This window comes from Mirounga leonina, unplaced genomic scaffold (genome assembly GCF_011800145.1).
Source record: "Mirounga leonina isolate KUSES-001 unplaced genomic scaffold, KU_Mleo_1.0 Mir_200, whole genome shotgun sequence".
Lineage (NCBI taxonomy): Eukaryota > Metazoa > Chordata > Mammalia > Carnivora > Phocidae > Mirounga > Mirounga leonina.
Window position 1 is genome coordinate 11501797 of NW_023270503.1, and position 24652 is coordinate 11526448.

At 38.6% G+C, this 24652-nt stretch overlaps 1 protein-coding gene across 3 annotated transcripts in view; it reads right to left on the minus strand.

Annotated features, from left to right (window-relative positions):
- The window catches only part of USP32 (ubiquitin specific peptidase 32), a 216770-nt gene that overhangs the window by 6815 nt on the left and 185303 nt on the right, over positions 1 to 24652 (minus strand). For all 3 annotated transcript variants that reach the window (XM_035026665.1, XM_035026664.1, XM_035026666.1), the window contains 11 exons: positions 24188 to 24326; positions 23857 to 23962; positions 21940 to 22113; positions 20832 to 21006; positions 20010 to 20161; positions 18357 to 18468; positions 17103 to 17314; positions 10245 to 10429; positions 6640 to 6726; positions 5363 to 5483; positions 292 to 483 (listed from right to left, as the gene is read on the minus strand). In XM_035026665.1, coding sequence (XP_034882556.1) covers positions 292 to 483; positions 5363 to 5483; positions 6640 to 6726; positions 10245 to 10429; positions 17103 to 17314; positions 18357 to 18468; positions 20010 to 20161; positions 20832 to 21006; positions 21940 to 22113; positions 23857 to 23962; positions 24188 to 24326 — 1655 coding nt within the window. The remainder of the gene's footprint in view (positions 1 to 291; positions 484 to 5362; positions 5484 to 6639; positions 6727 to 10244; positions 10430 to 17102; positions 17315 to 18356; positions 18469 to 20009; positions 20162 to 20831; positions 21007 to 21939; positions 22114 to 23856; positions 23963 to 24187; positions 24327 to 24652) is intronic.

The following is a 24652-nucleotide window of genomic DNA, read 5'->3' on the forward strand; positions in this document are numbered from 1 at the left end:
TCACCAGGACGCACACCTTACGGCGCTTCTCACACACTGCACTGAACTACAGTTAATGTTCTATATGACTTCCCTCTCCTTCTAGCCTGTATGCTCCTTCAGAGCAGGAACTGGGAGTAATAATATTAATTAATCTGTGTGCAACACAAAAACCTTGCACAGCCAAAGTGTTTTAAATACTGCCACAGGAAGAGTCTTCTTATTCTCAAAAGTAATAAAATTCCTATTTGTTCACGACTTCCTTCCTATATGCCAGGCTCCTCCTCTCTCAGAGGTAGGGCTGTAACATACCAGGATTGGGGGAAGCCTCCAGAGATCCAGCTTCTTGGTTGCCAAGCAGTGGGTCTTACACTTGGAACAGTAGTACATCTCATTTTCCCCTAGCTCCTCCTCACTGGTGAAAGCACGGAGACAGCTGTCCAGGTTGATAGGCTCAGCCTGTGCTTGTCGACTCTGTTCCACACTCTCATGCTCATCGACAACCTGCAGATGGAGGGAACAAGAGGAATGGCAGCAGGGGGTGGGCGGGAGGGAAGGGGGGCATTAAAATGGTCCCATGGCTAGGCATCATCTGTTAGGTGACTCATTCTCATTTTATTCTACATGAGGAAAAAGAAAACAGGACTCAAACAAGTCTGAGCAAATGCAGTATTTGTACACTTACTTCCAAAATCACATCAATAACATCTTGGATCAAATTTCTATTTATATGACCATCATAGCTTTTCTTGAAAATTCTCTGAACTCTTCAAAATGACAAAAAACAAGGAATTGCCTGTTTGTTTTACAAGTTTTGAATTATAATGATGTATTTTATTTAATCCAATATATACAAAACGTATCATTTCAACATGTGATCAATATGAGAATTATTGATGACATATTTTAGATTCTTTTTTACTAAGTCTTGGAATCTACAATACTCCTTCACTTGAATCAGGCACATTTAAGTGTTCAATAGCCACATGTGACTAGTGGCTACTGCACCTCTATTTTATAATTCTGAAGTCCTAAAAGAGCTTACATGTGAGCTCACCCTCAAGCCAGGGGTGTTGAGGTTAGGCCATTCATTTTCAACCAGAAAGGCAACATTATTAGTAGGCTGAAGGCTTTATAGGAGAAAAAATATCACTGGAACACAGATGCCAGATCTGGATTAAAATCAGAAAGGGTACAAAAAGCTCGCCATGAGAAGGGAACATATGAGAGCGTGAAACCCCACAGGATAAAACTCATTTGCATGCTGGTGCCATGAGAGAGTTATCAGAATACCATGTGTATCATCTGTCCCCTGCCTCATGGGGCCTTTTTACCGGAGACGGCAATAAAGAGATGGCAATAAAAGCAACAGTGGGCTCAAAAAGTGCCTAACTTTGTCGAGAAGGCCCCTAATACCTGCCCAAACCTTTCTGGTTCTACTAACCAGCACGCTAGGTGCAGGAGCAAGAAGGACATATGTATGAGAGAGAGAGAGCAGAGGGGGTAGGTGTGCAAGTATGTGTGTTTGGAGGTAGTGTGGGATCAGCAAGAAGGGGAGGGGGAGGTACCCAGAATGCAACAGACAAGGAAGAATTTTTCCCTCTTCCATTCTTTTTTTTTTTTTTTAAGATTTTTATTTATTTATTTGAGAGAGAGAGAGAGAGCACAAGAGGGGGGAGTGGGAGAGGGAGAAGCAGACTCCCTGCTGAGCAGGGAGCCCGATGTGGGACTCGATCCTGAGACTCCAGGATCATGACCTGAGCCGAAGGCAGTCGCTTAACCACCTGAGCCACCCAGGCGCCCTCCCTCTCCCATTCTTTTTTTTTTTTTTAAAGATTTTATTTATTTATTTGAGAGAGAGAGCACATGAAAAGTGGGAGGGTCAGAGGGAGAAGCAGACTCCCTGCCGAGCAGGGAGCCCAAGGCGGGACTCGATCCCGGGACTCCAGGATCATGACCTGAGGCGAAGGCAGTCGCTTAACCAACTGAGCCACCCAGGCGCCCCCCCTCTCCCATTCTTTTTTTTTTTTTAAGATTTTATTTATTTATTTGAGACAGAGAGAATGAGAGACAGAGAGAATGAGAGGGAGGAGGGTCAGAGGGAGAAGCAGACTCCCCGCCAAGCAGGGACCCCATGTCGGACTCGATCCCAGGACTCCAGGATCATGACCTGAGCCGAAGGCAGTCGCTTAACCAACTGAGCCACCCAGGCGCCCACCCCTCTCCCATTCTTGTTGCCACTTAACAGCATCCGAGAACCACAGTGGGGGAGGCACAGCATCAGGACTTTGAATGCTACCGTGAGACTTCACACAGGGGTCTTCTCATCCCAGGGCGGGGTCTGGACACCCAGTCCAACAATAAGTGTCTCTCTTTCTGGCAAAGGGCACACACATGTCCATTACTGAACTTATTACTCACCCCATCCAGAGGTGAATTTGTTCTCTTGGCCTGAGGCAACTTCCCTTCTGTTTTCCTTCCTGAACTTATGATGGGAACACTGAGCCACCTAGCTTACAGACTGGCACGGCTCAGGACATTCAGTTTACAAGAGGTTTTCATGTGTGACTTTTTCCCCACACGAGAGGCTAGCTGAGTCACAGGCTGTCAAATGCTGGGTTGACCATGCAGTTAATGGTTTTAGCATTGCATCACCAGACATTTCTAAAGATCTATAAAAAGAGGAACTTAGAGAAAAGTCTTTTTTTTTTTTTTTTTTCAGAATGAGAAATCTGACTTGACCTTAGGTCACCGACTTCTTTTCTGATACTAACTTTCATCATCTTTAGAGCTGGTCATCCAAGGGAAAAACTAACACGCTTCAAAAGAAAATATGTTGCATCATGGTTGCTGGAATCAGAGTAGAAAAACAGTAATATTCTTTTCTCATAGCCAGTTAAACATTATCTCTATCAGGGATGCTTTATGGACAACCACAAATTGCAGTAAGCTAGTAAAGAATGTTGATCTTTATTCACTGTATTTCTCATGGAACACAAAGGCTACTGGAGACAGGGAGGAAGGTTGGTTAAAAAAAACCTATTTGTGGACTGATAATAATTTTTATTTATAAAATTTCCCTAAATGACAAAAATTCCCTTTTTAGGGATCCATTCCCAGGTCCTTTATCACTATTCAAATAGTTTAAATCACTCATTGGCACCCTCTTTCTTCTGCTTGAAAGCTCATCCTTAACACAAAACATAAAGAATGAAGTCATGGCTTTCTCACATGATAAGACTATTAGAAAAAGAGGGAGATATAAAAAGCTATCTAGTTCAATTATTTATTGAGGAATGTGAAGTCTAAATAGGTGAAAAATAAAAAGACTAAGAGCAATTGCCTCTTTTTCTGTGTACCAAATAAAACATTTACATAGAAATTTTGAAAGCACAGAAAAATATAAAAAGGCCGGGAACCTTTTATATTCTTTTTTTTTTTTTTTTTAATGTAGGCTCCATGCTCAGTGTGGAGCTCAATGGGGGCTTGAACTCAAAACCCTGAGATCATGATCTGAGCCAAAAACAAGAGTGGGACACTTAACCAACTGAACCACCCAGGAGCCTGCCCCCCGTTCTATGTTCTTTTCCTTTTCCTAAATAGTATTCCTTTATATTGAAAAGATTTTTCAGTATGTGCAATTCTATACCTTGCTTTAAAAACAACCCATGACATCGTTAAGTATCTTCCCATATATGCCAGTAAAAAAAAAACCTGGTAATGGGGCGCCTGGGTGATGCAGTCTGTTAAGCATCCAATTCTTGGTTTCAGCTCAGGTCGTGATCTCAGGATCATGAGATCAAGCCCCGCGCAGGGCTCTGAGCTTGGCTCTGAGCTTTGCGTGGAGTCTGCTTGAGACTCTCTCTCTCCCTCTCCTCCATACTCACTCTCTCAAATAAATAAATCTTTAAAAAAAACCCAGAAACCTCCCCAAAGCCCCTGGTAATCATTATTTTCAATGGCTGCATAATATTTTACCCAGCTATTATACTATGCTTTAACCATTCCTCTAATGTGGGACAAATACAAGTTGTTTCAAATTTTTCTACTATTCTAAAAATACTATGATGAAGATTTGTCAGCAAATTAGAGAGTATTTCCCTAGAATAAATTCCTAGAATCACTGGGATAAAAAACATAAAATATATGGGTAGAAATGTCAATTTTGAACCAAGGAATCTCCCTTGTCTATGTCCCCAAGCACATGCAGAAACCACAGGTAGGAAGAGAATTTATGTAGAAAGAAATTAGTCATGTGGCCCCAGTCCCTAGCAAAGCAGGATATCTCAACAGCAAGTTGGTTTCCATGGTATCCTAAGAGCATCAGTGAAAGTGAAAATGGGGTGAGATTGAACAGGTCACGTAGGCCCTTCTTTCTATAAGTAGGAAGTCCTCTTAGAGTTTTTCAGATTGTACACTGGAAATTTCCATCAAGAGCCACATAAATGCAAAAGCCACTACAATTCTTCAGGTGACTAAAAAAAAAAAAAAAAAAATCCTTTGATTCTGTTGCTTTTACTTCTCCATCAGATTCGTCATATCTCTATCCATAAGCTACCTAGCCAAACTATCCTTCAAATGATATTTGGCAAACATTTTTAGGTATGGAGTTAGTATTCTTTTTGAAGTAACATTTTCAAAATTTAAAACTGCTCTGGCAGTAGAGGAATGCTAAGTGTAAGAATAGCCATTGAGATGTACTCTCAGGTGCCCAGTCTTGAAACACTGAATCTTTTCTCTAATTTTTCTTTTCCTTTTTTTTTTTTTTTAAGATTTTATTTATTTATTTGACAGAGAGAGACACAGCGAGAGAGGGAATACAAGCAGGGGGAATGCGAGAGGGAGAAGCAGGCTTCCCGTGGAGCAGGGAGCCCAATGAGGGGCTCGATCCCAGGACCCTGGGATCATGACCTGAGCCGAAGGCAGACACTTAACGACTGAGCCACCAGGCGCCCCTTTTTCTCTAGTTTTTCTGATCACTATGCCCATTAAGAACCTATAGCCCTGGGATGCCTTTGAGTTAAGTAACAGTGGTTATCAAATGCTGCAGCTCCAATAATAATTAATAAACAGGCAGAGAGATATTTATTGCTTGGTATGTGATGGCCAAACAATATAACATCTTAAATATACCCAGAGTTTCAAGATTTACTTATTATTAGTATTTTTGAAATATAATGCCCCAATACAATTAACTCTAGAAGTGGGAAAACTGAAACATCCATGTAATCATGCCAATATATTAAGTGCCATAGAGAATACCAATGAATATTTTTCTGATTGATGACTTAGATCATCTAAAACAGAAATGGCACAATACGATTAAACTGGGAAAATGTTTACAAATAAAAATCACCATCTTATGGTGGCCTTGAGTACTTACCCTTTCCTGTGATGTTTGATAGCGGAGGTGAAGAGCTGTGGGGTCCCAATCCACAGCAATATAGGCATTTCCGATGAAAGCTCGGTCTTCCCCACAATCAATTTTACAGCCTCTGCAAAATCTAAAGGGGGGGGGGAATGATCTACTGAAGGATGGAGTAATTATGAAAGAATCCAAATTTTCTTTATCAGATATATTCTCCCTTTCTACTTCTCTACTTTCTTTCTTGGGTTCACAGTCTGTCATGGGCCTCTAACTTAAGACTCATCAATGCATGAATATATATTAGTAATTATTATTATTTCAGGGAAGCATGCCTATCACTTCTCAAGTCTCTGTTTTTTCAAAGCACTTGACAGCCATTTTTAATCCACATGAGTATGTGGACTTTATGGCAAGTAAATGACATGGAAATTGGACATTTGAGATAATACACAGGTAAGAAAATTCTAAATTTAGTTATTTAATGCTCTGAGGTAGGATAACTCATCTGATATAACAATGCCTATTTCCTTGTTTGTAAAGTGATACATTAAATAAATGCACATAAAATTTTATGGGAGGGGAGGGACCATGACAAGGCCATGGTTTCAGTGCCTATTTAGATTCTGTTTGCTACATCTATTACAGTTCTCTGAAGGCTGACTTCAGTACTCAGGTATTTTCCAAGGTGTAACAGTAATGACCAATCAGTCTCCGTAATTCTTCTAAATATAAAAAATAGACTTCCAGGAAAGTCTAGTAAGTAAAACTATGTTTTACTGGACTCAGAACTGCTAACTTGATTTATATATTTAAGGAGCAGAAAGTATAAAATAATAAATGTTGATCATAAACTATGAATTTGATGAGTATCATACAGTTTATAGAACCACCTAAGGCTCAAGAGCAAAACTAAGCTATAGACCTCATAATAAGGAAAAGATGAATCAATAATTCCTAAGTTTATTCTAAGCTTCTCATTATTCAATATTACTTTTTTTTTTAAAGATTTTATTTAATTATTTGACAGAGAGAAACACAGCGAGAGAGGGAACACAAGCAGGGGGAGTGGGAGAGGGAGAAGCAGGCTTCCCGCCGAGCAGGGAGCCCGATGTGGGGCTCGATCCCAGGACCCTGGGATCATGACCTGAGCTGAAAGCAGACACTTAACGACTGAGCCACCCAGGTGCCCCATATTCAATATTACTTCTAAAAACTGGAAACCTTATGAAAAAGGTATAATATCTGAAGTTGCAATTCTCCTAAAATTTTTCTTTTGCAGAAGATCACTTTACCTATACCATGGGCACCAAGCACAGGAGTTTCCATCTTTCTGCACAACTCGTAGAGTGAAGGGATATTGATAGCCCATACTGTCATCACTGAAACAGAACATAAACCAAAGAGTATAAAAAAACATTTCTGATTTGAGGTCTCAACTCCTTTTCATTTTCTCTTGAAGTAACCCAAGGCAGGGACATCTGTCATAGCAGTATGCCCATGGTGATGGTTCGGTGCTGGTTATCTTAACCCATAAGCAGCAGGCAGCCCTGTACCAAACACACTCAGGGCTCCCATGTTGTATCCTTGCATACAGAAGGGTAGACAGACTAGACTGCCAGATGTCTCTAAGAGAGTCCATGTGGTCCACGCAAATTTTATAAGATAAGCAAATCATGAAATCAAATACCAATTATCCTTCAGTCCTAATTCTATCATAAGATTTAATTCACATTAAACAAGTAATTAGACCTTTCTATGACAAGAACATTGACACAACACAGAAGGCTGAAAGGTCATAACGGTTTTTCAGAAGAGTCGCCTAACTATATATTTAGAAGTTTCCTTTAATCAGAATCCTGATGTGATACATGACAGTTACCCCTTTTCCCTGCTTTAACTACTCAAAGCTATAAGGTACATAACGTTTTTATTTTTTTTTAAGATTTATTTATCCATTTGACATAGAGAGAGAGACAGAGAGAGAGGGAACACAAGCAGGGGGAGTAGGAGAGGGAGAAGCAGGCTTCCCGCAGAGCAGGCAGCCCGATGTGGGGCTCGATCCCAGCAATTGGCAGTGGCTATTACATGGTTGCTGAAGGTAATGAAACCATGATAAAGACTTTACCACCTCCAAAAATCTCAGTTCCAAATATCCTACTTTGCAACAACCATCTCCTATCCTTTTAAATCACTTATTCAAGTATCACTACTTTAACAATTATTTGACCAAAGAGAAATTTATTTACTTCTTAAAAAATAGATTTTATTTATTAGAGAGAGCATGCATGAAAGCAAGAGCAAGAGAGAGCAGGGGCAGAGGAAGAGGGAGAAGCAGACTCCCTGCTGAGCAGACAGCTTGATGTGGGGGCTCGATCCCAGGACCCTGGAATCATGACCTGAGCCAAAGGCAGACACTTAACCAACTGAGCTACCCAGGCCCCCAAGACCAAAGAGAAATTTCTAGTCACTGCCCTCAAATCCTCATTTTCCTCCTTGTCCACTCTCTCAAAATAGTCTTTTATATAGATCCTCAATTCCAGGAATTTGTCCATCTAATGTAAACACTCAAATTTATTGACATTAACACTCACAAAAATAGAGAACTGTACAATGAACCCCCATGTATTTGTCACCCAGCTATAACAGTCATCAATCCTTGGCCACGTCTATTTCATCTATACCCTTATACCCAGCTCCCCTGGGTTCTTTTATTCCATTAAAAAAAAAAAAAAAACTATGGTAAAATATACATAAAATTTACCATTTAACCATTTTTAAGTATACAATTCAGTGGCATTAAGTACATTCACAATGCTGTGCAACTATCACCACCATCCATCTCCAGAAATTTTTCATTTTCCCGAACAGAAACTCTGTACCGATCAAGCAATAATAATTCCCCTACACCTCTCCTCCCAAACCCTGGTAACCCCTAATCTACTTTCTGTCTATGAATTGCCTACTTGAGATATCTTATAAAAGTGAAAGCACACAGTATTTGTCCTTTTGTGTCTGGCTTATTTCACTTAGTATAATGTTTTTGAGGTTCATCTATGTTATAGTGGGTATTGGAACTTCATTCCTTTTTATGGTTAATGAATCCTCCATTGTATGGATATACCACATATTGTTTATCCATTTGTCTGTTGATGAACATTTGGGTTATTAGCCTCTTGGCTATTGTGACCCACTAATTATTTTGAAGGAAATTGGAGGCATTTTACCATTTTCATTCATAAATATTTCAGTGTGTTATTCCTAAAAGATCAACTTTTATTATTTTTTTTATTGCCTGTAGAAGCACTTTCTCTAACCTCCATGCCTTCATCTACACCACTCCACTAAAACAGCTTTTGCAAAGGTCACAAAGACTGTCATTTTATCAAGTCCAGTGGTCAGTTCCCACTGGCTGCTCCTTCTCAATCTCTCTTGTTGTCATTTTTCAACCTCTAAACGTTGGAATGGATCAGGAATTAGACTGTGGGTATCTTCTCTATCTAACTCTTATTCTCTAAATGATATCATCTAGTCTCAGAGCTTTAAATACCAACTATTTGCTGATGACACCTATGTTTCTATCTCCAGCAAAGGACGCTTCAGTCTATTTCCCACTTGAAAATATAACCTACATCTTGAATTTAACTTGATTCCTGTCATCTCTTGCCCAAACCTACTCCTTCCTCAGTTTTTCTCATTTCATTAAATGTTAACACCATTCATAAACAATTGCTCAGGCTGAAAACCAAGCTTGGATTCCTCTTTCCCTCATACTCCATATCCAATTCATTAGCAAGCCCTGGGAAAAGTCCTCATTTGGAAGTCCTTCAATTCAGTCTAACTTTCCTTCAAATTTAATCCTGCCTTACTGTCATTTTTACTAAACACAACATTCCTCAACTAAATTGCTTATCTATTACTTGCAGTTTTCCTTTAAGATTTATCCTCAAGCCTTATCGTTGGCATCAAAAAAACCCATAACATAACCTACCAGCAAAGAAAACTTCTATTCAGTTAACATAGAAGCTGAACTCTCACTTGCACCACGACAACAAGATAATAAACTGCAATTCAGTTCAGATATAAATAAGGCATCATGATCCTAACAATTATTAGAAATAAACACATTTACTAATCCAACAGAACACTGGTAGGAGGAATGGAAAGAAAACAGAAGACATTTATTTTCTTTACCTAGACTTATGAAATTATTCTGTGTTAAACTGACATGGTATGGAAATAATCCAACTGAATCATTTGTTATGGCATGGGAATTTTTTAGAGTTCATGTATAGAAATGCACACTATTGTTCCCATCCTGAATTTCAGAGGGTTGAGAGGATACAAATTTCCTGGTGAATTCATACTCTCTAGTTTTGCAATAACAAGTCAAGGATATTACCTGAAGGATTTAAAGCATTAGCAGGAGGGATTTTAGGTAAGAGATTAGAGAATGAAAGGCTTATTAGACACTAGAATGTCTAGGTGATAAAAGGAGGCTGTATAGTCAGTCTCTCCTACTCAAAAGATGAAACCAAATGGTTGAATTATATCCTCTCTGGATGGTTCTTTTTTTTTTTTTTTCCCTAAAGATTTTATTTATTTGACAGAGAGAGACACAGCGAGAGAGGGAACACAAGCAGGGGGAGTGGGAGAGGGAGAAGCAGGCCTCCTGTAGAGCAGGGAGCCTGATGTGGGGCTCGATCCCAGGACTCTGGGATCATGACCCTAGCCGAAGGCAGACGCTTAACGACTGAGCCACCCAGGCGCCCCTGGATGGTTCTTAAACAAGTGATTAACCTAACATGGAATGTATCCTATGTATCACACAAAATTCATAGAAATTCTTCTTCTTCTTGAGTTTGGAAACCACAGGTCTAGGCTGATCCCCTAAACTCACCAATCTTGAGCATGGTTACTGGCTTCCTGAGGTGGGAGTGGGCTGGCTAATCGAGACACTTGAATCCAAACCGCATCATACAAGTCCTTCTTCCGGGTATGCACAGTACATGGAACAATCAGTGGCATTCCAAAGAGGCTGGGGCGATTCTTCTGAGATGAAAGGAAATACAGTTCTGTCCTCATCTGTATATACAAACAAGAGACGAGAGGACTGAGAAGACAGGCCTTTGATTCCTCCCTTTCATTCTTCTAAGACGGCCAATAACAGACATGGTTAACATTTTCAAATTAGTCACTACCACACCTCCATTTATTGATAGAACCATCTTCCACTCATATGAAGAGAATGATTATTTAAAGTGGAGTCACTGAAAGGTTGAGGTATTGCCAGCTTCAGAGCTGCTGTCTATCAAACACAGGTTTTCAGCATTTAATATTTTCAAACTAGTTTTCTCTGATAAATATTTCTCACACACACTGAATCATATGTAAAAACTAGTAATAGTTTCATAGCTCAAGGCTTTTAAAAGCAATTAAAATCCTTTCTCTGGAAAGTATGCCAGTAAACCAAAACTCCCTCAAAATGCGATTTTCTAATAAGGCGCTGATAGCTGCTGTTAGAGCATAATTCTCGAACTTTTGGAAAGGTACAAAACCCAGTCATTTAATGCTGTAAACACTTATGCATCTTCCTAAAAGTAGCTGAGTGACGTTAGTCTTTTTTGTTTTTTAATTACATGATAGAATAAAAATAAGGTACACTTTAAAAATATTTGATTTTTGTATGTTAAGGAGATTTTTATGATATTCCTTAATATAGAGATACTGCACAGAAGTAGCTTGGAAATGGCTGCTTAATAAAACAAAAGTTTAGGGGTGCCTGGGTGGCTCACTTGGTTAAGCGACTGCCTTCGGCTCAGGTCATGATCCCGGGGTCCTGGGATCAAGTCCCACATCGGGCTCCCCCTGCTCTGCGGGGAGCCTGCTTCTCCCCTCTGCCTCTGCCTGCCACTCCCCCCGCTTGTGCTCTGTCAAATAAATAAAATCTTTAAAAATAAATAAATAAAACAAAAGTTTAATGTAATAGAAAGGTTGGCTGGAGTTCAGGATTACTCAAAAAAGCTGCCAAGCGCTTGGGACATTTAATTCTTTAAGTTTGGTCTCTGTGTAGTAGTTAGAGAAGCTAAATCAACAACTTAAAAACTCACTAAGGGTTATCTGGTTTCTAGGTGAAAAGACTTACTTCAGATTCTCAAGCATTTTATCTTGCCATTATTCATTTTTTAATTAAAAATTTTAAAAAGATTTTATTTTTTAAAAGATTTTATTTATTTATTTGACAGAGAGCGAGAGAGCACACAAACATGCACAGCGGCAGGCAGAAGGAGAGGGAGAAGAAAGCTCCCCGCTGAGCAGGGAGCCCGATGCAGGACTCAATCTCAGGACTCTGGGATCATGACCTGAGCCAAAGGCAGCCACTTAATCAACTGAGCAACCCAGGTGCCCCTAAAAGATTTTATTTTTACGTAATCTCTACATCCAACGTGGGGCTCAAACTTACAACCCCGAGATCAAGAGTCACACGCTCCACTAACTGAGCCAGCCAGGCACCCCTTGCCGTTATTTATTTAAGCTTAGTTAAATACATGATTCTAAGACCCCATTTCATGTGTTGATGTTCTTACAAGACTCAGAGAAATTGGGGTGCCTAGATGGCTCAGTCAGTTGAGCATCTGCCTTTGGCTCAGGTCATGATCCCAGGGTCCTGGGATAGAACCCCACATAAGGCTCCCTGCTCAGCAGGGATCCTGCTTCTCCATCTCCCTCTGTCCCTCCCCCCTGCTTGTGAGCTCTCTCTCAAATAAATAAAATCTAAAAAAAAAAAAACCTCACAGAAATGTGTATAGAATTCAGAACTATTTTAAATTCAGAACTGTTTTTTAAAAATCTAAAAACGTAAAAAAAAAAAATCTAAAAACGTAGATTAGTTTTTCTCTACTTAATCTTCTACTATTCTTCCACTCCAACTCTAAGCAGATGACTTATTTTACTAAATAAATGAGACTAAGTGAGATCTAAGCAATGATCTCTTTCCTCTACTCTCCTCAGTGTATCTATTTTCTAAACCCACACAAAATTTTCATCCTCTTGAAGGTAACTTCTCCAGTACCGTGGGGACAGTCTGCTCAGTTCCATAGGGATAATACTCCCACTTCCTAAACCAGGAATTCTCCCTTTGCTCTCTCCTAACAACTTTTCCTCTCAGCTGAAAAAACTCACTTGACCTGACTGTGCAAAGAACTTGCTCAATTTCTTTACTAGGTTACACTGTGAAACTGTGGTTTTCACTCTGACTTCTCTAGCCCATGTAAACCACTTTTTTTCTTTTAAATTGACTTGCCCTTATGTTGCCTTTCACAGAAATGATGGGAAAAGGAACCTGACTTGAGACAGACAGATGGTAAAATCAAATTTAGGCATTCCCAAAGCAGCTGCCTAGATCATGAAGGAAACTGGAAACAGGGAACTAGTTAAAAGGTGAAAATTAAGAGCTGACAATGTGGCTTTATGGTCCAATAATTATGAAAACCTGTACATAATGCTTCAGCACTTACCATGCAAATATATAACATATACATGATAACTGAAGAGAGCTGTTTTCCAAGAACAAAAAAAAGTACATCAGAGTTCTTAATTTATGATGTGATAACACTTGGTAAAAAAAGACAGAGAAATGCATGGATCAATTATTTTAGCTGATGGGACCAGTTGGAGCCGTGCTTAAAGACAATTCCAAGTCACAAATGGATCCCTTAATTCTCTGTCTACTCATACAATCCTGTCTAGAACATGGTCCACAGAATGTTATCCATATGATCAGAAACTCACTTTAAGTCAAGAGTTATTAACTCAAAGGGGGAGAAAAGTACATTTTAAAGAATTATCAGAAAACAAAGGTCAAGACAGAATACAGCCAGCACTCCAAAAGCCTCCCTATGCTTCCTCCCAATCACAAATTCTTCCTTCCTTCTAAAGTTTACAGTTTTGGGGCACCTCCGTGGCTCAGTTGGTTAAGTGTCTGACTCTTGATTTTGGCTCAGGTAATGGTCACAGGGTCGAGAGATCGAGCCCCATGTTGGGCTCCGTGCTGGGTGTGGAGCCTGCTTGGGATTCTTTCTCCTTCTCCCTCTATCCCCCCCTGCCCTGCTCATGTACTTTCTCTAAATAAACAAATAAGTAAATAAAAATTAAAAAGAAAGTTAACAGTTTTTCTGAATTTTATGGTAGTTACTTCCTTGCTTTGTATAATTTTGTAGACTGTGCATAAAAAACAATTTCATTTTCCCTGTTTCTAAAGTTTCTAAAAACTTTAAAGTTTCTAAAAAAAATAATAAAACTTATATTTTTGTGTCTGGCTTCTTTTCCACAATATTATGTTTGAGATTCATTTATGTTGAATATAACTCTAAGTCCATTCATTTTCATTGCTGTATAATATTCTATGAATATGTCTCAACTTGTTGTCCCTTCTATTAATGGACATTTATTTTTTTAAAGATTTATTTATTTTAGAGAGAGAGCAAGACCGAGCAAGGGCGAGTGGGGTGAGGGGCAGAAGAGGGAAGAATCTCAAGCAGACTCTCCACTGAGCACGGAGCCTGATGCGGGGCTCAATCTCACGACCCTGAGATCATGACCTGACCTGAAATCAAGAATCCAACGCTTATCCAACTGAGACACCTAGGTGCCCCAACTAATGGGCATTTAATGTTTTCATTTTTTGGTTTTCAGCTTTGGGTTATAGATAATGCTGTTATCTGAACAAATATTCTTCTACACTCCTGGTACACATAGGTCTCTTTTTAGGTGCTTAAAAAGGATAATTATCTTTAACTAGATAACTATTTTCTAAACGAGCTATATTAATTTATACTCTTATTAACAGTGTATGAGAATCCCTGTTGCTCAAATATCCTTATCAACACTGTCAATCTGTTTAATCTTAGCTCTTCTGGTGAGTGTGCAGTGATATGGCAATGTGACTTTAATTTGCATTTCCCTGGTTAGTAGTGTGGCTGATCACTTTTTCATATGGTTACTGGCTATTTGGATATCTTTTCTGTGAAGTGCCTGTTTAAGTATCAACCATTTTTTACGTTTTTTTCTTAATGATTTACATGAGTCCTCTGTATTTTCTGGATTGAACCCTTTGGCGGTTATAGATGTTGCAAACATCTTCTATTCCAAGGCTTGCCTTTCTACTCTCTTAATGGTGTCTTTTTTTTTTTCTTTTAAGATTTTTTTATTTCTGGGAGCCTGGGTGGCTCAGTTGGTTGGGCAACTGCCTTCAGCTCAGGTCATGATCCTGGAGTCCCGGGATCGAGTCCCGCATCGGGCTCCCTGCTCAGTGAGGAGCCTGCTTCTCCCTCTGACCCTCCCTCCTCTCATGTACTCTCTCTCATTCTCGCTCTCTCAAATAAATAGATAAATCTTTAAAAAAAAAAAAAAGATTTTTTTAATTTCTTTATTTTACAGAGAGCGAGCACAAGCAGGGGGAGAGGCAGAGGCAGAGGGAGAAGCAGACTCCCCGCTGAGCAGGGAGCCCAACATGGGGCTCGATCCCAGGACCCTGGAATCATGACCTGAGCCGAAGGCAGCCGCTTAACTGACTGAGCCACCCAGGTGCCCCTTAATGGTGTCTTTTGATGGAACTAAAGTTCTTAATTTTAATGATATCCAATTTATTAATCTTTTCCTTTATGGTTAGTGCTTTTTGTGTCCAATTTAAGCAGTCTTTCCCTACGTCAAGGTCACGAATGTTATTCACCTTTATCATCTTCTGGGGGTTGTTTTATTGTTTTGCTTTCACATTTATTCTATAGTCCACCTGGAATTGAACACTGTGTGATGAGAGAGGGAGATGCCAAGTTTCATATGGCTATCCAATTATCTCAGCACCATTTACTGAGAAAATGGTCTTTCTCTCACTGATCTGCAATGCCATCTTTGTCATAAATCAAGTGTTTATGCATTTATGAACCTGTTTCTGGGCCCTCTATTCTAATCCACTGGTCTACTTGTCTTTTTTCACACCAACATCACAATGTCTTAAGTACTGTAGTGTTATAAAATTGTAATATCTGGTAGCTCAATTCCTCGTGTTTTGTTCTTCTTCAACAGTGTCTTGGTTATTTTGGTGCTTTGTACTTCCACTTTTTTTTTTTTACTTTTTAAGTAAGCTCTACACCCAACATGGGGCTTAAACTCAAGACCCCAAGAACAAGAGTTGCGTGCTCTACCGACTGAGCCAACCAGGCACCCCTGTACTTCCATTTTAGAATCAGCTTATCAAGTTATACATACACAATCATCCACACACAGAGTAAGCATTTTCTTTCTTTTTTTTTTTAAAAAGATTTTATTTATTTATTTGAGAGAGAGAGAATGAGAGACAGAGAGCATAAGAGGGAGGAGGGTCAGAGGGAGAAGCAGACTCCCTGCCGAGCAGGGAGCCCGATGCGGGACTCGATCCCGGGACTCCAGGATCATGACCTGAGGCGAAGGCAGTCGCTTAACCAACTGAGCCACCCAGGCGCCCCAGAGTAAGCATTTTCATCAGGATTGTGCATTGAATCTGTAGATCAGTTTGTGGAGAACTGATATCTTTGAAATATTGGGTCTTCTAATCCATGAACATGGTCTAATCCTTCAAATATTTGAGTCTTCTTTAATTTTTGTCAATATTTTATTGTTTTCCATATAGATGCCTTATATATCTGTTGTAGTTTATTTCTAGGTACTTAATTTTTTTCCTACTATGACAAACGATATCTGTAGTGGATTGAATGGTGGCTCCCCGAAAGATATGTCCACATCCTAACCCCCAGAACTTGTGAATGTGACTTTATTTGGCAAAATCGTTTTTGCAGATGTAATTAAGTAGAGGATCTTGAGGTTGAGATATCCTGGATTATCTGCATGGCCCCTACATCTAATGACAAGTGCTCTTATCAGTAAATTATTAGTAAAAAGCAAAGGGAGAAGAAGACCATGCAAAGAAGGAGGCAGAGACTGGAGTTACCAGCTAAGAAATGCCTATGGAAGCTGGAAGAGGCAAGGAAGGATTCTCCTCTAAAGCCTTTGGAGGGAGCACGGCCCTGTTGATTTCAGATGTCTTGATTTTAGACTTCCAGCCTTTAGAAATATGTATGAAAGAATAAATTTCTACTGTTTTAATCCACCAAATTTGTGCTACTTTTTTATAGCAGTCCTATGAGACAACTTGTTTTACCCAAGAACATTCTTGTTTCTCTCCAACCAACCAAACCAATCTCCAAAGGTATCCACACTTAATGGCAGAGAAGATGTACATGTCTACATGAACATAGGAGACACAAACTTTTAAAAGAAAGTAGTATTCTGGGTGCCTGGGTGGCTCAGATGGTTAAACGTCTGCCTTCAGCTCAGGTCATGATCCCAGGGTCCTGGGATCGAGCCCCGCATCAGGCTCCCTGCTTGGTGAGGAGCCTGCTTCTCCCTCTCCCTCTACTGTTCCCCCTGCTTGTGCTCTCTAGCTCTGTCAAATAAATAAATAAAATCTTTAAAAAAATAAAAAATAAAAGAAAGTAGTATTCAGATGTACCAGCTATACTGTTGCTGTTTAATATGAGTGAGGAATGTCATTTCATACATAGGCCAGCATGTGTGATACCAAATCCCGGCTCTGATCACTTACACTATCATACATAATATATTGAAAGTGAACAAAATGAAGATGCTTCAAAGACAGAAAGTGGCTATGTTTCACAAATGACACTGGCAAGACCGGAAGTAACTTGCTTAACATTAAACTAACCATTTTTCGGTGGACTGCAATGATGTAGCCTGTAAAGGAATTGTCAGGAAGAGATGGCATATGACCATTCACCATTCCATTTGTGAAGTTTTTCTCAGTTCCACATGGCACAACAGTGTTTGGCATTCCATTGGGTATGAATATTGGTCGGGGCAAGTCCCCATTGGTGGATAGAGTGAACATTCCATTTGTAGATGGGGAAGAGGAGAAATCTACAAATTCAAAGATAAGTATAGCATCATAAGCTTGTGGTGCCTTCATCTTTGCTCTTTTCTCAAATAATGTGGGGACTCAGACCACTGTAGTACAGTCTCTTTCAGCAAAGGACAGGGAGAAATCATAGTTCAAATAATAATTCTAGATTGATTAGAAGATTTTAATTTCAGATTTTACTTCTATAACTCACACTTAAGACTAAATGACAAAGCAGAGTAATTGCTGGAAAGTTTCCTGAAAAGTATAAGTAAAATTTTTGTAAGAACCTTTATCAGCACCATATTGTTGCACGCAGTTTTCTTTTCCCTCTCTACAAATTCATTTCTCCATTCTCTTAAAAATGTTTAGTTGAATACAGTAGTCTCTAGCTACATGTTGCCTTTTTTTTTTAACTTTACACAGATTTCCCATATACCCTAGGTCTCCACAACTGCAAAGCCTTCCCCATTAGCAACAACCCCCCAACCAAAGTTAATATATTTGTTACAAATGATGATGAAAGATACTTTTTAAATTTAAATTAAAAACGCAATTTTTTCAGTCTCAACAGTGCTCAACACTCCATGTAACTAATGGATATTCTATTGGATGCAAAAAGTTATATGATAGACAAACAATACTATACGGTCAAAAAGACTCAGATAACCATATCAAATCACATGCAATATTGATAAACAGTAATTCTTCTTTTGTTTTTATTCCCCACCCCAACCCTAAAGAGAGTATTTCTTAGTTGCGTTTATTATTTTGTTTTCTGACAGTATATATCTCTTATGCCACCTGTTGCCATGTTAGTGTCAGATAAAAAGAATTAAGAGATCTGAATTCCAGGGGCAGATTTAGTTAAGCATCTACATCGTCACTTACATTGCCTGAATTTTAGGCTCCTTGTCTAAAAAATGAGGAATTTGAGCCAAATGATCACCAAGGTTTCCATCAGGCTCCAAAATTCTTTTGCCCAAATATCCTTAGCCCAAACAAATATAAACCCAGTATTTAAAGCTAAAATCACAAGAAGGAGCTCTAGTTCTACCTTACCTGTCTGTATTGGACTAGAAGCTGAAATTGGAGATCCAGGAATGGGGATTTCAAATGCACACAAAAATCCACTTACTGAAAGTCGTACTTTTTGGTTGTCCTGAGGGAAATTCTACAGAAAAAGAGGTAAGATGAGAAGGGGGAAATGCTTCAGATAAAATGGAAAATCATCTCTCTGATACATACAAGTTAATGTCTTAGATGCTTTCACCAATAAAACAAACAAGATGACTAATTTTTCTCAAACAACTAAAAGATGAAAGCTTGATAAACTGACTGAAAACTAACCTTACTGACAAAACCGTTATCCCTTCCCATAGGAAAGAAGTATATTGTGTATAACTGGCTCCTTAAGTTTTGTCCCTCATTTCAAGCATCTAAACCCCAACCTCAGAGAGTTCTTACCTTTGCTTTACACAAGAGAAAAACATCAATTAGGTGAGTTTCATACCCAAAGATAAATATTAATAATGCCAATGGTATGAGCTCAATTCAGGGTAGGTAACATATTTATTATTTTATTAGAATTTTTTTTGAACTTATTTTATTTAAATTCAATTAGTGGGGGCACCTGGGTGGCTCAGTCGTTAAGCATCTGCCTTCGGCTCAGGTCATGTTCCCAGGGTCCTGGGATTGAGCACCGCATCGGGCTCCCTGCTCAGCGGGAAGCCTGCTTCTCCCTCTCTCACTCCCCCTGCTTGTGTTCCCTCTCTCGCTGTCTCTGTCAAATAAATAAGATCTTTAATAAAAAAAATAAAATAAATTCAATTAGTGTATCATTAGTTTCAGATGTACAGTTCAGTTATTCATCCAGTGCTCATTACATCACTTGCCCTCCTTAATGCCCAATACCCAGTTACCCCATCCCACCCCACCTATATTTATTTTTTTGTTTCAAGTTTTTATTTAAATTCTAGTTAGTTAACATATGGTGTAATATTAGTTTTAGGCAATATATTTGTTAAATTGCTTATTTTTGTAGCTGGTATGCAGGAAGAAGTGACTTATGTCAATTTGTCTTTGCTCTCTAACTTCTTAAGAGTATTGAAAGGCCAGGTGTATATATTCATAAAGAAACAGTAAAAGCACACATTTATAAATATGTATAAAATTTTAACCTAGGAAGACTTCTAGTGAGTGTGGTAATATAGAAGAGCTGTAAAGTGTAGCAGCAGTAGTCAATGGCGGAATTCTATACTGTAGTGACACAGCTAGATTACTCCATATAGATAGCACTGGACTTATATACTTCCCTTCTTTAAAAATGCCACTATCATTATTACTTCTTTATGCTGGCAGATAACCCTTTTTAAAGTTTCTGGGATGGGAAACTTGAGACATTTTTTTGTTCAGTTTTTGCTGTTATTAATATCTCCTTCAGTCATTAATTGATAAAACTGTGATTTTTTTTTATTTAAAAGATTTATTTTATTTATCTGAGAGAGAGAGCGGGGGGAAGAATAGAGGGAGAAGCAGACTCCCCGCTGAGCATGGAGGTGGATGCACAGCTTGATCCCAGGACCCCGAGATCATGACCTGAGCTGAAATCAAGAGTCAGCCACTCAATCGACTGAGCCATCCAGGCGCCCCGAGAAAACTGTGATCTTTGAAGGATGGAATCAAGGGTTTCTTAGAAAGAATAGTTAATATTACCTTTATGTTGGAACCATGTACTTCTGCAAGAAGGATTTGTTCTGATTTAAGCCCACAGAGATCGCTCAGCTGTTTTTTTAATCCCGTGTACTTTTCATCCATATTCAGTCGTAGTCCATATCGTACAGGGGTAGTACCATCCAGCTTAATAACTAGTAAAGAAAAAACATCTTTTATCAGTAAAATGCAGGTTTCATTGAAAGCTTTCCTATGTGTGTGTGTGTATGTGTGTGTGACTTGGAAATAGCAAACATTTCAGTCTAGAATTTGTTTTTTAAAGATTTTATTTATTATTTATTTGAGAGAGAAGGATAGAACACGAGCAGGGGGAACAGCAGAGGGAGAGAGAGAAGCAGATTCCCCGCTGAGCAGGGAGTCCAATGTGGGACTCGATCCCAGGACCCTGGGATCATGACCTGAGCTGAAGGCAAACACTTAACCGACTAAGCCACCCAGATGCCCCTCAGTCTAGAATTTTTATTTTATTTGTAAACTACAATAGGTAGTACTCGGGGATGATATTGAATGAAATCATTATTTTTTGATGTTCGTCTGCTATAGAAGTGTGAATGGCTTTGCAAGATTTTAAAGAGTTTCTGGTATGTTTGAAACAATAGAGGAATCAATGGGTACATGGCTTGGACCTATACTCCAGGTCTTTCAAACTTCAAATTATGCCTAAAATTAGATTGCTAGATTATAACATGCTGGCCAATTTTTATGAGAATGCATTATAAAGAAATGACTATACTTACAAATTCGGGTTACCTGGATAAGGTAAAAGAATGTATTGAAGTAATTTTTTGGAACTTTGTGACCTACCTGTTATTTCTAAGTGCATATAACTGTCCATTGGTAGTGGTAAAGACAAAAAATTGAAAGGGTCAAATCGGACACTTATATGCCCACATGTCTTGCATCTGACTTGGGATCTCAGCTGCCCGTGGAACAAATCCACAACAATTGATCTATTCCTTCTCAGATGGTTGTCCCAGGCCTAGCAAGGAAAAAGATTAGAAAACTTTTTTTCCCCCAAAATTCAAAAGATAATTATTTCTACACAAATTCAAATAAATTGGCTAAATCTATTAGGTTTAAATGTCAAGAATATAATCCTCTGAAACTAATATAATATTGTATGTAAACTATACCCCAATAAAAAAAAGAACATAATCCTTAATCTTCATTTAAAACATGGAAGCTTTCTGCCTGTAAATTTACAATGCAGATATGTAATGTAAAAGGTACCACCTACTGAGATAGTACAGAAAACCAGTTTTTTGTTTTTTTTTTTTTAAGATTTTATTTATTTGCCAGAGAGAGAGAGACAATGAGAGAGGCAACACAAGCAGGGGGAGTGGCAGAGGGAGAAGCAGGCTTCCTGCCGAGCAGGGAGCCTGATGCGGGGCTCAATCCCAGGACCCTGGGATCATGACCTGAGCTGAAGGCAGACGCTTAACGACTGAGCCACCCAGATGCCCCAGAAAACCAGTTCTTGAATGGAATGTGATTCTTCTGTTCAACCTATATGATATTAAATACAGATGGAAAATCCTTTTTGTTCTTACCATGGTGACAGTGATGAGTATTAAAGCTCTTTATCCATTAAAAGGCAGATAAAACATGTCTATTGGTCACTGTACACATTATTTTAGCAATTATGGGGACTCCCAAGTTCTACTGAATAATTATTCCTACTTTCTTTCCCAAAAGTTTACAATGTAAAAAGGCAACATTTTAAAATCTGCATTAAAGATGCTTTGTTTTGGTGTTACTGAACAAGAATTAAATAGAGAAATATAAATTCCTTCACTTCCACAGTACAATTCTGATCACAGAATAGTTTAGCTAGCATTTAAGCTGTGCAACACACATTCGTGGTCAGAACATTTGATCTATTGCTTACATTAGAAATTCAAAACTGACAAACCTCTGCAGCTACTTCCCAGTCTGGTCGGCCATCGCTGTCCTTCAGTTCCACATATGGCTTCTCATGGACTCGGTTGAGATCCTCATGAAGACCATCCAAGAGAAAAGCCAGAAGTTCTTGGGAGTCTTGTTGCTGGAACCCATTAAACCTGGGAGCATATTTTGCTATGGTCCACTATAAATATAACAGGAATCAAACTCATTATTTGCTACCCCATAAAATTTGGAATGAATATGACCCATCATTCATTCAGAGGCATTATGAGAAGGTAAACAGTATTTAGTCTGCCTCGATTTCAGCAAATATATTTTGAATAATCACAAAATCTTTCTAGTCTTAATCTCAAATGACAAGGAAAAAAAGGTATTTTGGCCAATACTGTGTCCCAGTTCAGTATCATATAAGCAGTTCTTTAGGTACACAGATATTATTTAAGACAGGTAGGACAGAAATATTAAAATAGCCTTTGCTCTCATTGAAAAAGTTCCTGTTATAGTTTTCTTTTGCAGTTAACTCTTCTAGTCTTGTATCCTAACGTTTATTATTAGAGGCAGAATAGCCTTGTGTTTAACTGTGAGGACTTAACTAACTAGCTTATAATCTTGGGCAAGCTGTTTAACTGCCCTGAGCCTTAGTTTCCTAAGCCATAAAATGAGGATAATAATATTGCTTTACATTCTAGGATTACTTAGAAGATTAAATGAGTTAATACATATAAAGTAATTAGAATAGTGCTTGGAAGTGGTTAAGTAGTCGAAGTTTTAGTTATTATGATTAATTTTTAATCTAAAAAAGTTTCTGTATTGTTTTTAAATAAAGATAAAAAATAATCCTAAAAATAATAATCCTAACTTTATTACATATAATATAAAATTTGTATCCATGAATTTCAGTAATATATATTCTTTCTGCTTTTTATTTTTAATTAAATTAATTATTTTTAAATTAGGCTCCATGCCCAGTGTAGAGCCCAATGTCAGGGTTAAACTCCATCACCGTGAGATCAAGACCTGAGTTGAGAGAGTTGGATGCTTAATTGACTGAGCCACCCAGGTGCCCCTCTTGCTGCTTTTTAAGATTCTATAGGTGGGGGACCTGGATAGCTCAGTCGGTTAAGCATCTGCCTTCAGCTTGGGTCACAATCCCAGGGTCCTGGGATTGAGGCCCACATTGGGCTCCCTGCTCAGCGGGGAGCCTGCTTCTCCCTCTCCCTCTGCTTGCCACTCCCCCTGCTTGTGCTCTCTGGCCCTCTCTCTATGTGTCAAATAAATAAATAAAATCTTAAAAAACAATTCTATAGGGGCGCCTGGGTGGCTCAGTTGTTAAGCATCTGCCTTCGGCTCAGGTCATGATCCCAAGGTCCTGGGATCGAGCCCCGCATCGGGCTCCCTGCGCAGCGGGAAGCCTGCTTCTCCCTCTCCCACTCCCCCTGCTTGTGTTCCTGCTCTCGCTCTCTCTCTCTCTCTGTCAAATAAATAAATAAAATCTTAAAAAAAAAAAAACAAAAAAACCAATTCTATAGATAGAACTAATTATCTTAGTAATGTTAAAAAGGTATGAGTATCATTTACTAGGCTCAGAGGTATACCCTGCAGTTAGAATATTGCTAACAGTAAAGGACTAAAAAAGGAAGATTTACTATGTATACAGATATTTGATAAATTAGTAAACTGAACGACATCCCAAATTTAGACTATGACTTTGATCATTTCCTGACACTACATCTATAGCAGTATTTTACATATATTTGAGCAAGTAAAAATATTTGACACCTAGTTTATGTCTCATGAAAGATCTAAAACACATTAGTTAAACTAAAGCTAAAAAGCTAAACATAAAAAGCGTGTAGAAAAAAATCAGTTACTTTTAAACAACTGCTTAGGACTTAATACTTTCGTATTATTTTAATCTGCTTACCCGAAGCTTTAATGGGGCAACATTCTTCTGAGTTCCACTCCAAAGTTCCTGTACTAAATCCCCATAGCATTTGGCCATATGCCCCTTCATACCAATGGGATTTGTCCTAGAAGTTCAAGAGGAAAATTTGTTGCCAAAGGTTCTCATAAATCACAATCACATGGGCACAGAAATGTCTAGCATCTATTTTCTCACATCAAAATTTCTTTTTAAAACAGGAGAAGTATCCCTTGCCCCTTATTTCATACTAAATAGGGCAAATAAGTCTTTTCTCCCCCAGGGTGAAGAAAGAGATTTAAGTGATAGTGGGTAATGAACCAAGAAATATTACCTGTTGAGTTCATAAAGATGTCTCCCTGAGATAAAATACTGTGTCAGTGGCTGTGTGTTACTAACACACTGGATGCTTGAGTTCATGAAGCAAGTGTTTCCCAGGTTACTCAGACCAGTGGCTCCTTTTTCTGTGGGAACTGGAACAAACAATTATGAGAAGGAAGCCTAACTATAGTAAGATGTCGCAGGCAGACCAGTTACTTGTATTTGACGCAACGATTTTTTAATTTTTTTTAATCAGCTAAATGGAGCTAAAACTTCTTTATCTGGTCTTGGAATGCCAAAGTAGAGAAGGTTTTTCATAGAGAGTCACTGGCAATCATGATAATCCAAGCTCATTTGTGATCTAAAACTAGCAAAGATTCTCTTTAACTGCTAAGATAGTTTTTTACAATTCAAACAATTCTCTCCTAGTATTATGTCTTTAAAAATATATAAATTATTTAATTGCAAGGTTAGAAAA